The 13,023-nt window shown below is 55.1% G+C and overlaps 1 protein-coding gene across 12 annotated transcripts in view; it reads left to right on the forward strand.

Moving 5' to 3' along the window:
* The window catches only part of ACTN4 (actinin alpha 4), a 73,878-nt gene that overhangs the window by 32,785 nt on the left and 28,070 nt on the right, over positions 1-13,023 (forward strand). For 6 of the 12 annotated variants that reach the window (XM_024978283.2, XM_024978286.2, XM_024978284.2 and 3 more), the window contains 2 exon segments: positions 12,222-12,336; positions 12,567-12,686. In XM_024978283.2, coding sequence (XP_024834051.1) covers positions 12,222-12,336; positions 12,567-12,686 — 235 coding nt within the window. 12 annotated transcript variants of the gene reach the window in all.

Genomic DNA, 13,023 nt, shown 5'->3' on the forward strand with positions numbered 1-13,023 from the left:
TCCCCAAATACCAAACACCTGTTACCTGGACAAGCCCATCCAATGGGCGGATTTGCCCCGGCTGAGGTGTGAATGCTAAAGACCGGTCCTCTTAGGCACCTGTTCAGATTCCAGGCCGCACAGTCTCGAGGCCAGAACTGGCTCACTTGGCTATCTTTCTGAAGGATCAAAGTTTAAACCAGACGATCTTTAATCTCCCCTCCCTAGGCCGAAACCCGAGCCCAGCTGTAAGCCATTGAAAATAAATGGGGTTTTTGTGGCTCAGACTCCCTGTTCTCCAGGTGAAGGGCCTCCTGTGCTCGATTGTCTCACAGCAGAATGCCAGATGGGGCCAGAGGAGGCAGAGGGCAGGGCCCCAGCCTCTGCTGCTGCTGCCCTAATTTTAAAACTGCCTTTTGGGAGTGGAAGTTTTCTCTTTTAAAGGTAGCTATTTCAAGGTAGGCCTCACCCATCTCCTCTTCCTGCTGAGAAGGCCTCCTTTGAAAGCGGAGCTTTGCCTTCTACCTCCACCCCGTGGGCTCCGCCTGCCTGTAGCTCAGACCCTTGCTTCCCTGTGGATTGCGTGTGTGTGTGTGTGTGTGTGTGTGTGTGTTCGGGGGGAGCAGGCTTCTGTGTGTGTGTGTGTGTGTGTGTGTGTGTTCGGGGGGAGCAGGCTTCTGTGTGTGTGTGTGTGTGTGTGTTCGGGGGGAGCAGGCTTCTGTGTGTGTGTGTGTGTGTGTGTGTGTGTGTGTGTGTGTGTTTGGGGGGAGCAGGCTTCCCCCAACCCTGGGAGGACCCAGTTTGTGGAGTGTAATCTGAGCAGCTATGGGTTGCTGGCTCAGTTTTCCATGCGTGAGAGGACTCCAGAAAGGTCCGTTTGAGAACAGAGACAGGCTCAGACTGGGGCACCTCTGTACCCTGGGCTGCCTGTCCCCTGCTTCTCCAAGAGTCCTGTCTAGTCTAACAGATGCAGTGGCGAGGGCTCCCTGGTTCTGCCTGGGCTTTGGATTCCTCATTTTTAGAACAAAAGGTTAGATCTGAGTGGTGATTCTCCACCCTGGCTTTCTGTTAGATTCAACCCTGGCTTCTGGTTAGAGATTTGTAAAATATTGTATTTGGGACCCATTTCCAAGAAATCTGGCTCATTTGTCCTGGGGTGAAGTTCAGGCGTTTTTTTAAGAAGCTCTCCAGTCCTGTACATTTACTGTAGCTTGGATTTCAACAAGGGTCCAAGACATATGCATTGGGGAAAGAATAGCTTTCTCAGTAAATAGTGCCAAAACAACTGAATGTGGAGGATAGAATTAGACCCTTTCCTCATAGCGTATGCAAAAAGTACCTCCAACTGGATCAAAGACCTAAATGTAACTTCTAGAAGAAAACAGGCAGTGGTCTATTAGAAAGTGAAAGTGAAAGTCGCTCAGTCATGTCTGACTCTTTGTGACCCCATGGACTATATGGTCCATGGAATTCTCCAGGCTAGAATACTGGAGTGAGAAGTCGTTCCTTTCTCCAGGGGATCTTCCCAACCCAGGGACCTAACCCAGGTCTCCCTCATTGCAGGTGGATTCTTTACCAGTTGAGCCACCAAGGAAGCCCGTTAGATATTAGATATGGTCTATTAGATAAGCCAAAAACATAAGCTATTAAAGAAAACTAGGTATTCTCCAAAATTTAAAAAAACAAAATGAAAACTTTTTGCTTCAAAGGACAAAAGAAAGTGAGAAGACATCCCTCAGAATGGGAGATAATTGCAAGTCATACATCTGGTAAGGGTCAGATGTCCAGAATATATAGGAACTCATAATGCAACAGTGAAAAGACCAAATAACCCAGTTAAAAACGGACAGAGGACTACAACAGACATTTCTCCGAAGAAGATACACAGTTAGAAAATGGTACATGAAAAGATGCCCAGCGTCATTAGTCATGAGGGAAATGCAAATCAAAAACCACAACGAGATACCACCTCAACCACTGGGGTGACTGTGATCAAAAAGTCAGTTAATCGCAAGAACTGGTGAGGATGTGGAGCAGCTGGAGTCATCATACACCGCTGGTGGGAATGTGAGATAGTGCAGCCCGTTTGGAAACCAGTTGGGCAGTTCCTCAAATGATCAAACATACATACATTCACCATACGACCCAGCAGTTGCACTGCTAGGTATATATTTAAGAGAACTGGAAACATATCTTCACACAAAAATTAGTGCATAAATGTCAGTAGCAGCATTACTCATGATAGCAGATGTATGCAATAGCAAATGTAGAAATAACCTGAATGTCCATCAACTCGTGAATGGACAAAATGTCATATGTCCATACAATGGAGTATTCAGTCAAAAAGGAATGCGCTACAGTGTAAGTGAACCTTGAAAACATGCTGAATGAAAGAAACCAGCCAGAAAAAGCCAGATATTGTATAATTCCATTTGTGTGAAATGTCTCCATGAGGCAAATTCAGAGAGAAAGTAGATTAGTGGTTGTCGGGCTGGGGAGGGAGGGTGAAGGAAAGAAGAGTTACTGCTCACAGTTCTGGGGTGATGAAAATGTTCTGGACTCAGAGGTGATAGTTTTTCAGTCTCATGGATATGCTAAAACTCACTGCCCTTTATATGTACTTTGAAAGGGGTGAGTTTTATGATATGTGAATTATAATTCAATTAAAAAACTGATTTACCAGACTGCATGTGGTTAAAAAAGAGTACATGCTTAAAAAGAGATCATGCCTGTGATCCAGCTACTTGACTTGTATTAGTTACCTACTGCTGCGTAACAAATTGCCTTTTCAAAGCTTAATGGCTGAAGGCAGTAAATGTTAGAGAGAGAAAATGCAAATACACCAGGAAAGTTCCTAGATAATTCTGTTGTAAAGCCAGGGTTGTGAACCTCAGGATTGGAAGGCTCTCTGAAGCAAGAATAACGAGAGCTGATCATTATATTCCTTTATTCATTTGGTAGTCGAGTGGCCAGGCAAGGGGAGGGAAGGTTTGGGGGAAGACCGCTGTGTGTCAGCCACTGGGAAGCAGCCAGCCAGCTTGGTGAATCCTGAGGGCGGAGGGGGGAGGTCTGGCTGTACCAACTGCAGGGCTGATACCAATGATGGCACTTTCCTGAACAGGAATAATGTGGTAATGAAAGGGGCTTCCCTCGTAGCTCAATTGGTAAAGAATCTGGCTACAGTACAGGAGACCAGGGTTCGATCCCTGGATTGGGATCTCCCTTGGAGAAAGAAATGGCAACCCACTCCTGGAGAATCCGACAGACAGAGGAGCCTGGTAGGCTTCAGTCCATAGGGTAGCAAGATTCAGACATGACTTAGCAACTAAACCACCAGTAATTAATAGAAACTGTTGAACAGCCACTCTGACAGGCTGTGTGTGCCGTGTTTTTTCTGTTACCCTGTTGAGTGCCCACATGTCTGTTATCCTCATCTTACACAGGAAGAACTTGACACTTAGAGAGGTGAAGGTCATCTTCTGTGGCCATACACAGTGGGTGGCAGAGCAGGGATTCAGACCCACGTTTGCTCAGACTGGAAGCCCTTGCTCTGGAGCACTGGGCCATGTTGTCCACCCCTCCGCCTTGCAGACCCTGGCAGATGGATGTCTTCACGTGTCTGCCAGCTCCTCAGCCTCCTCCTCCTAGCCCACCTACTACTCCGCCCCTGTGTAGGCCCAGCTTCTCTTTTTAAAAACTTATTTGTTTTAAAAAATCTTTTGGCCATGCCACATGGCACATGGGATCTTAGTTCCCTGACCAGGGATTGAACCCGGGCCTCCTGTACTGGCAGCGTGGAGTCTTAACCACCTGGACCCCCAGGGAAGTCCTAAGGCTCAACTCCTCTGGAACCAGGGCCTCTGCATGTCCAGTGGCCTCAGATGCCTGAGTGAAGAGGGCTGCCAAAGGCAACTGTATTCCCTGGGGGTGGCACACCAACAGCATTGTCTTTCCTGGCTTGTTTTAGGGACGTGTACAGCTCCAGGATTATTTCTGTGAGCTCCTGAAAGAGAGCAAGCAGTCTTATCCCTAAGTAGGAACCCTCACCAGTCTAAATGGGATTAGAAATCGTGAAGTCCTAAGCGACTGGCCATGAGAAGCCCCAGCCCTATTTGATTCATGCTAGGATTTACACAGCACCTACTGTGCGCCAGGTACCATGCCAGGCAGTAGGTTCTGCAGCCAGCAGGACCCTGCTCTCGTGGAGCTTCTGTTGCACGTGGGAGGGAGACGGGTTACAGACAAAGAACCTCGTTTCCGATAGTGACCAGTGGAGTGGGTGAACAAGCAGGGAGGTGATAGCATGGTGGAGATAATAGCAGGGTCAGGGCAGGCTCCCTGGGACTGTGGCATCTGAGGGAAGCCCTGCGCGATGAGAACTAAGCAGCCTGTAGAGACCTAGAAGAAAGCCTTAGCCCAGCGTTTCCAAGGAGGAGGGGCCAGCACTCCAGAGGCAGCCCATGGCAGCAACGACTCACTTGCTTTCTGGCGCCTCGCGGGGGGTTGGCAGAGGCAGGGACGCCGGCTACCGGGAGGGGACTAGGGGGTGGGGTAAGAGATGGTTTCTGGATGGACACGCAGGACCTTTGGAATGCTTGCTGCTCCACTCTGCGGTATTTATACCTCTCCTCCGACTGGGAAGTCAGCTTTTTCATGTAGGCCGAGAAAAACTCCGAATAAGGCAACGGCAGGCTAGGACATAAGAAGCATTCCTTGTTTCCCTGTAATTGCTTTCAAATTAGGTTCTGTCGTCAAGGGGCAAAGCACTCAGCTCTGTCCCTGGCTGCTTGTGCAGTTGGGAACCGGACGGGCAACCGAAGTGTCCCCGCGCCCCTGCCCCGCTAGCCCTGATGACCTGAGCTGGCGGGGCCATCCGAGCCCCACGCTGCTGCACCTGTCTTGGTCGTGGCCATGTCATCATGACCAGTTCATTTTCTCTTCTCTCAACCTGCTCCCTGGCTTTTATCTTTAGAATCTGCTAAAGGCTACTTCAAAGGAGCCCTCCCATGTGTAATCTCAGAGCCATTCCAGAGGCTTCACAGACTTCCTGGATGGATCCATGCGGGTATTGCCAGGGCAGTCACCTTTTCACCTGGGCCACTGGTAACCCAGATTCCGGAAGGCTTAGCTTTCGGACCCTGAAAGCACCTTTAGGCTTGGTGAAGCCCAGGGGCCAGGGGAGCAGGTTCTGCTTTCAGGACCTGAGAAGATGCCCCGCTGGGGCCAGGCCTTGCCCGAAGCCTGGCAGTAGCCGGCAGATGGGCGATAAGAAGGGTAGGTGCCTACCCCAGGAATAAATAGCTGTCCCTCCCCTGTGTCCAAGCCCTGGACACCCTTCCCAAGGTCCCGTGGAAGCAGGAACCATGGGCAGCGGCCGAGGCCACAGCGGGCAAGGTGGGAGTTCAGGAGGCGGGATGGTGCCCTCCCCCTCAAAGCGGCCGACGCCCCAGCGGAGCGGCAAACCCAACACGGTATTGCAGAGGCAAGGTTTGACAACTCCCAGCTCCCCAGGGAACCCCGTCCTGCCTGCCAGTGCCCTGGGAGAGTTTGCCGGGGCTCAGCTAGGCAACCAGTCCTTCTGGGTCAGGCTGCTGGCCTGGGACGTCTGGCTAAGGGGGTGGGCGGTATAAAGAGTGGAAGGCGGGGGTGCAGCGTGAGGCAGCCAGCGGCTTTTCCCAAAGCCCTGTCCAGCGTGGAGTCAATGGAATCCACATGTGAGCGTCCGTTGGCGGTCAGGCGAGTGCGGCCCCCCAGCCCTGGTCAGGAGCTCCTTCGCCAGAGCCATCATCAGAGCCAGCGCACACGCCCCAGCCCGAGCCTCGGGTCCCAGCTGACTTTGCAGGAGACTCCCTTCAGTCTGGGTTTAGTGGAATTCCAGCCTCCAGCCGACATTTCCTTCCACGCCACCCCCTCCAGTACTGAGAACATGGCTTGTAACACGTAGTCGCTGAGAAGACAAGGGCAGGAAAGTTTTTTCAGCTGGGTTAGCCGCATCCCGCCAGGATCCTTCCCCTTGGCCCGTGCCATCACCCTGCCTGCTGGGGGGCCACTGGTTTCTTACTGGGGACTGCCCCAGAGTCCAGAAGGTTTACCTCTCTGGGTTGGGGGAGGGAGTCACCCATGAATGGCTCATTAAAGCCCATTGCTGCCACATTCCTGGCCGCTGAGGTCACCTCCCGAACAATATCCATCATTCATTCACCCAGCCGCCCCACATCCTGGCCACTGGGAGGGGCCCCTGTGACACAGGAAGGACTTGATGACCAGTGATGCTTGGCCTTGCCCTCCCCTTCCAACACACAGTGAGAAAGCAGAAACAGCTTGGGGGGGTGCTCCCGAGGCTTGCCTTCCAGTGCACCCGTGGAGCCCAAACCAAGTCTTCTCTTCTCCTACCCCGCGCCCTCCCCCGCTCCCCCACACCCTTGTGCTATTTTAACAACCGGAGAAGAATCTTTAACGGGCTGCCAGTGTGCAGAGGCAACTTCTGAAAGCTCTTCTCTGTGGTTTTGTGCACATGTGTTCTCAGAGGCAGTGTCCACATCCTTCCTTCTTCACTAGGTGGGTCAAGGGCTGTGTGCAGGCTCGCTTCACAAGATGGCAGGGCCGCCACTGGTACTGTCCGCCTGGGCTCAGGCCAAGCCTTTAAGAAGCAGGTGGGGGACGTAGCTGGCAGCCCAGTGGTTAGGACTCCTTGCATCCAATGCAGGGGGTGTGGGTTTCATCCCTTGTGGGGGAACTAGAACCCTGTGTGCCATGCAGCCTGATCAAATTTTTTTTTTTTTTAAGAATTAATAAAAAAGCAGGTGGGCTTTGAGGGGAAGAGCCCTGCCTGCCTCTGCTCGCCGTGCGAGCTCAGCTCCAGCTTGGGGACCGAGATGGGGACAGGACCTTTCTTGACTTTGCTTTCCCGGGCTGGTAGGGAACATTCCACTCAGAGGAATGGGTGTCCGCCCCGTGTTTGTGTTTACTGACTGTGTGACCTTCGGCAAGTCTTTTAGCCTCCCCCCCCCGCCTCAGTTTCCTCACCTGTAAAGTGGAGATGACGTGTCTCACATGACCACAGGGTTGGGGGTTTTAAACTGTTCCCACGTGTAAATGGTGGTGGTGGTTTAGTCGCTAAGTCGTGTCCAATTCTTGCAACCGCATGGACTGTGGCCCGCCAGGCTTCTCTGTCCGTGGGATTCTCCAGGCAGGAATACTGGAGTGGGTTACCATTTACTCCTCCAAGGGATCTTCCCGACCCAGGAATCGAACCTGGGTCTCCTGCATTGCAGGCAGATTCTTTACCAACTGAGCTACAAGGCAAGCCCGTGTAAATGGTAAGAGCTAGCCATCAACAGTTACTGTACATTTAGCCTCAGTGAGACCCTTTCTCCGCCACCTCCCCACCGCCCGTCACCACCAGAATGTAAGCTCTGTGTCTGCTTCACTTCCTCCCGTGCCTAATCTGGGCTCCAGGTCAGGCTTTGTCGGCTCGTTGATTGCACTGGGGGCTCTTAGATGAGGCGCTAGGGACATGCCACTGCTCAGAACCAGTGCTGCCCCTGAAGTGACCTTGACAGCCCCACCCAGATGAGCTCTAGATGCTTATGGCTTTTCCCTTCTCCCCCAGAGGGCCAGCAGTCCCAGACCCTCCCAGGTGAAGCCAAAACCTTGAGTGTGCCTTGCTTGGTTACCACTGTTGGCATCTTTAACACGGCTCCTCTGTCTTCCTCCTCCTGCCAAGTTTCTCTTAAAAGAAGCTTTTTACCCTTCCTCCCCACCACCCCCTGTCATCACACATTGACCCTTGCCCCTCTGGCTCAGTCCCCACACAGCAGCAGCCCCATGAGGGTGGCCCTGCCAGCCTCATGACGCAGGCTGCTCTCCTTCACTCCCTCCCTTTCTCCAGGGCCAGGCTCTTTTCTCACTGCTGCAGGGCCTTTGCACATGCTGGTCCCGTTTTCTGGAAAGTCTTTCTTATTTTTGTCCCATTCATTCTCCACAGGGGAACTTACCCGGGTCTGCCTGGCCAGAAGGTCAGGAGCTGTTCCCCAGGGCTTCCTTCTCTTTTTCCTTTTCTTTTTGGCCATACCACGTGGCTTGTAGGATCTTAGTTCCCTGACCAGGGATTGAACCTGGGCCCCTTGCATTGGGCTTGCGGAGTCTTAACCACTGGCCCCTCAGGGAAATGTCCTCCCCTCCCCCACCAGCATCCTAAACACTTTGGTGAGCTCCCTCTTTGAGAGGTGAGAGGGAGGAGGGCAAATGTAAGGTGATGCCTCCGGGTGTGGCTGCTTGGCCAGGGCGCGTGCTAAGTCACTTCAGTCGTGTCCGACTCTTTCCGACTGTAGACTGCCAGGCTCCTCTGTCCATGGGATTCTCCAGGCAAGAACACTGGAATGGGTTGCCATGCCCTCCCTCCAGGGGAACTTCTGACCCAGGGATTGAACCAGCATCTCTCATGTCTCCTGCATTGACAGGCAGGTTCTTTACCACTAGCGCCACCTGGGAAGCTGGGCCAGGGTACCTGGCTTTAAATCTTGCTCTGTGACTTTACAGGTACATGACTACCTGTGGGCAAATCACATCACCTCTCAGACCCTCGGTTTCCTCATCTGTTAAATGGGGCAGAAATGGCAACCGCCTCACAAGGTAGCTGTGCGGATGAGAGATGTTATTAACATGTGGCAAAGTGCCCAGAACAGCGCGGGGCACATAGTTAGCTTATGGGAGTATCTGCTGTGGTTGTTACCGTTCCCTCTTTTCCTGCGGGTGTCACTTCTGTAGTTGAGTCATCGCTTGGTTAATGAGATCAGTTCTGTCCCTCATCACACTGGAAGCTCCTTAGCGTGCAGCCTGGGTCTGCTTTTGCTCAGCATGGTGGGTTCAGCGCCAGGCCTGCCCCTGGCCGGCAGGCAGCAGATGCCCGTCTCGGGAGTGGGTGTCCCGCCCCACGGCGCCCTGGGCATCGCAGAGCCAGCAGGGCCGGCCGCACTCCCCAACTTGTGCTGTGTGACAGAGCTGCAGAGTGGCGGGGGCACAGCAGACCCACGAGGCCTCCATCTATAGAAACCACCCTCCACACTACCCACCCCGCACATCTCAGTCTAAACCGGGCAGGGAGAGGGAGTGAATAAGCAGAATGTTATTTTTGTAACCAAGTAGAAGCAGCTATGAATTTTTCATGTCCCACTGGAACTCCAGCTCCTACTCACAGTCGTGCCACATGGAGCTGGGGCTGCGAGTGGTGGGCTTGATCCCGAGGAGGGCCTTGTGACTCCTGCCCACCGTGCCCTGGGCTCGGGGCCCCCTGAGTCTCTGGTGTCAGCAGATGCCCCTGGTCTTCTGGGAGGAGAAGACGGCCGGACAGGCCATGGAGTGCGGGCGTGGGGTGTGTCGGCGGCCTTCCCGTCCGTCACGTGTCGGGTTCCTCGCCACCAAGGCCGCGCTGGTCGGTATTCTCCCCGAGCACTCACTCTGCATTCTGCTTGGGCCTCCGCCTGCTTCCGGCCAGGGAGACGGAGTGCCAGGCAGAGTTACCATTTATCTGAAAGTAGTCCTTCCCTTGACATTTGTTTAACACTGAATACTTCATCTGTGCCAGGCACAGTCCTAAGTGATTTACTTGCGTTATTTTGTTTAATCATCGTTTAAGAGGGGAGAATACTGCCTCCATTTCACCCAGCACGGAGCCTGAGGCTCCTTGCTTGCCTGAGGTTACCCCCCTGGAAGGTGGCCTCGGTGGGCAAGGCAGGTCTGGGTGAGCCCCCAGCCAGAGCTCTTGTTACCTGCCCAGAGAAGGTGAGCAAAGGTGTGGAGATGGGCCATGTGTGCAGAGCGGGCGGTGTTGTGATCTTCTGAGGACAGACGACCTGAGCCCAGTGAGGCCAGGTTCATTCAGAGCCCGCCCAGGTTGGAGTGAGAGGATGTCCTGCGATCTCGTTTCCCCTCCAAACCGTGGTGCTGGGCTCAGGGCCTTTGCAGAGAGACTAGGTCCCACCCTTCCCAGGGATGGAGTGGGACGCCACTGGTGTGCGTGTGCTCCCAGGTGTGCGAGTTCTCGGGACTTGACGCCCAGCTCTGTGGCCGATGTTTTAAAGCATTCCTCTCCACCCTCCTCCCACATTTAATCCCACAGCAGATACAGGCGGTAAATTCTGATAAGTCCGTCCTACAGAGAAGGATGCTGAGGTGTAGGTAGGCCAAGTCACCTGGTTGCAACCCAGAGGTAAGCTGAGGGGCCGGCACTCAAGCCCTGAAGGATTGCCTCAGGTGTAACAGGCTGATGGAGAGAGATGCCCTCCCCGCAGACCAGGTGCCTAGAGCTCGGCCCAGAAGCACCGGGGGCTCGGGCTCTGGGAGCTGCCCTCTTGTGTCCTCAGCCAGGGATGTGGTGGCCAGTCTGCTGCCCCACTGCATCTTTCAGGCACAGGGGACAGCAGAGGCCCAGCATCCCCTGGCACTTCCTGTCCCAGCCCGGCCTGCTGCTGCCAACTGCCCAGGCCTGAGACCACTGTGCTTTGGGCATTCTAAAGACATGTGTGATGTGAGACTAAATTTCTACCCCCGGGAGCACACATGTATATGCACGTAGCATCTGGCAAGACCCCAGATGACTGGACAATGCTGTCCGAGATGCCGAGGGCTGTGTGTGGTGGCCAGGGCGGGCAGGGTGTCCGAGGAGGAGGGGCCCCGGGAAGCGTGGTGTGTGGAGAACCGAGCACCTGCTGTGTGGCCCAGCTCCACAGGGTCACCACTGTGAACCCTTGCACTGACCGTGCGTGACTCGGGTGGTGTCTTCACTGCCACGTAGCAGATGAGGAAACGGGCGTTAGGAGGGTTGGGTAACCTACCCGCAGGAATGGTGTAACCAGCAGCCTGGCCCCGGTTTGTCCGAATTCAGAGCTGCTCAGGGGAAGGAGCGAGGGAAGTAAGATGGGGGAGGGGATGCGTGCGCACCTCGCTGAGAACCTGCTCCAGAGTAGCTCACGGCTGCCAGGAGGCGGAAAACAGCACGCACCTGTTAGGAGTGAAGCAGAGGGACTTCCCTGGTGGGGGTCCCGAGGCTGAGACTACGCTGCCAGTGCAGGGGGCCTGGGTTTGATCCCTGGTCAGGGAGCTAGATCCCGCATGCCACAACCAAGACCTGGCACAGCCAAATAAATAAAAATACTGAAAAAAAAGGGGGGGGGAAGAAACAGTGGTCCTCTGACAGATTTGCACAGAGGAGGGGCAGGCATCTGAGTCAGGATCGGGTGGGGCAGGCTAGTCAGCCTGGGTGGGTGTCCAGAGGGGCTGATGGTGAGGGAGGGGTAGGTGTGGACTGAGCAGGGCGGAGGGGCAGCCGAGGGCAGATTTCTGTCTCTCCAGGGTGGTGGCGGTGGAGCTCTTCTTCCTGTTGGTGGGAGGCGGGTGGGGTACCCTAGTCGCCCGCAACCCTCCGCCTTTCTTCGGGTTTGGAAGGATCGTTGCGTTTGGAGGGAACCCTCGCTTACACCCGCCTAGCGGCATGTTAATTAGGCGGCTTCTTTGTCTGCGAGGGGCCTCGCATTGAGTCTTCCAATGAGCTGTTCTGGTGACTGTTGTCAAAACACATGGTGTTTGGCCAGTGTCTCCCTGGAAGCCCCTCGCCCCCCACACGGCCTCTGCCCACACTCGGGCGCAGCGCGAGCTCTCGTGCATTCCTGGCCATCGGCCCAGGTCCACGCTGGGCCTGCAGGCTGGTGGGGACAGGGCAGGGGACTCCCGTGGGAAACAGGCGTGGGCTTTTTCCCAGACCCTGCTGCTGGGGCTGCGTGGGCCGGTCTCCCCGGAAGGTGTCTGGACACGTCCACCTTAACTGATGTGACGCACTTCCCTGGCGCTGGAGTCGATGACGACAGAGGCCCCAGCCAGCAGGGGGCTGAGCGCCAGTCACCTTGGACGCCACGCCCGGGCCCCATCCTCCGGTGTTCTCTGCTCTGGCTCAGGACTTGGGCTGCTGATGTGAGTTCCAGTCCACACTCTGCCACTCATTATCCCGCTGACCAAGCGGTGGTCTGGGAACCAGCCTAAGCCTCAGTTTCCTCCCGTCAGCTTGCCTGGGTCGCTGTGGAGATGGGCGCCAGTGTAGATAGAGGTTGGGCCCAGGGCCTGACCCCTGGCGAGGGCCCCATGGTGGCCTTGTTGATGCAGAGTCAGGGCCGCAGCCCGGCCCTCTTGCTGGAGAGCCCCGACAGCCACACTGACCCTCCTGGCCACCCTCTGTTCTGCCTCCCCAGACCTTCACAGCCTGGTGCAACTCCCACCTGCGGAAGGCCGGCACACAGATCGAGAACATTGATGAGGACTTCCGAGACGGGCTCAAGCTCATGCTCCTCCTGGAGGTCATTTCAGGTGAGCACCGACCCCCCCACCTCCCCGCAACAGCCACCCTACAGGTGCCCCCAGGACACGCCCAGCCACCCTGCAGGTGCCCCCAGGACACCACCCGCCCTGCCCATGGCTGCCAGGCAAGAGCAAGGCCTCTACCAGCTGCAGCAACACTGCACCGGCGTCGGCCTGTTCTGGGGAGCAGCAGGGACCCTAAGTCTCCCCTCTCTCCCTTTCACGGTGTTCGCCCTCAGGGGAGCGGTTACCTAAGCCAGAGCGGGGCAAGATGAGAGTGCACAAAATCAACAACGTGAACAAGGCACTGGACTTCATCGCCAGCAAAGGGGTCAAGCTGGTCTCCATCGGGGCGGAAGGTGAGTTTGGGTGGGGCCCGGAGCAGAGTGGCGCTGCGGGAATTCCTTGGAGGCCCAGCGGTTAGGAGTCCATTTTCTCACTGCCGAGGACCCGGGTTCAATCCCTGGTCAGGGAACTAAGATCCTACAAGCCATGCATCCAGGAAAGAAAAAAAAAGAAGTTGTGTTGGTGGTCAAGATGGGGGTGCCGGATACACCACGTGGTGCCCACAGTGACTGCCTTCCACGTGGCGTTGGGTTCACAGCCCACCCCTGCTTTCCTTCCTCCAGAGAGTAATCCAGTCCAAGACCAGGGAATCTGGTTCACCCAGTCACGAGGGACACAGGGGAGGAATGG

The sequence above is a fragment of the Bos taurus genome, chromosome 18, assembly GCF_002263795.3.
Source record: "Bos taurus isolate L1 Dominette 01449 registration number 42190680 breed Hereford chromosome 18, ARS-UCD2.0, whole genome shotgun sequence".
NCBI lineage: Eukaryota > Metazoa > Chordata > Mammalia > Artiodactyla > Bovidae > Bos > Bos taurus.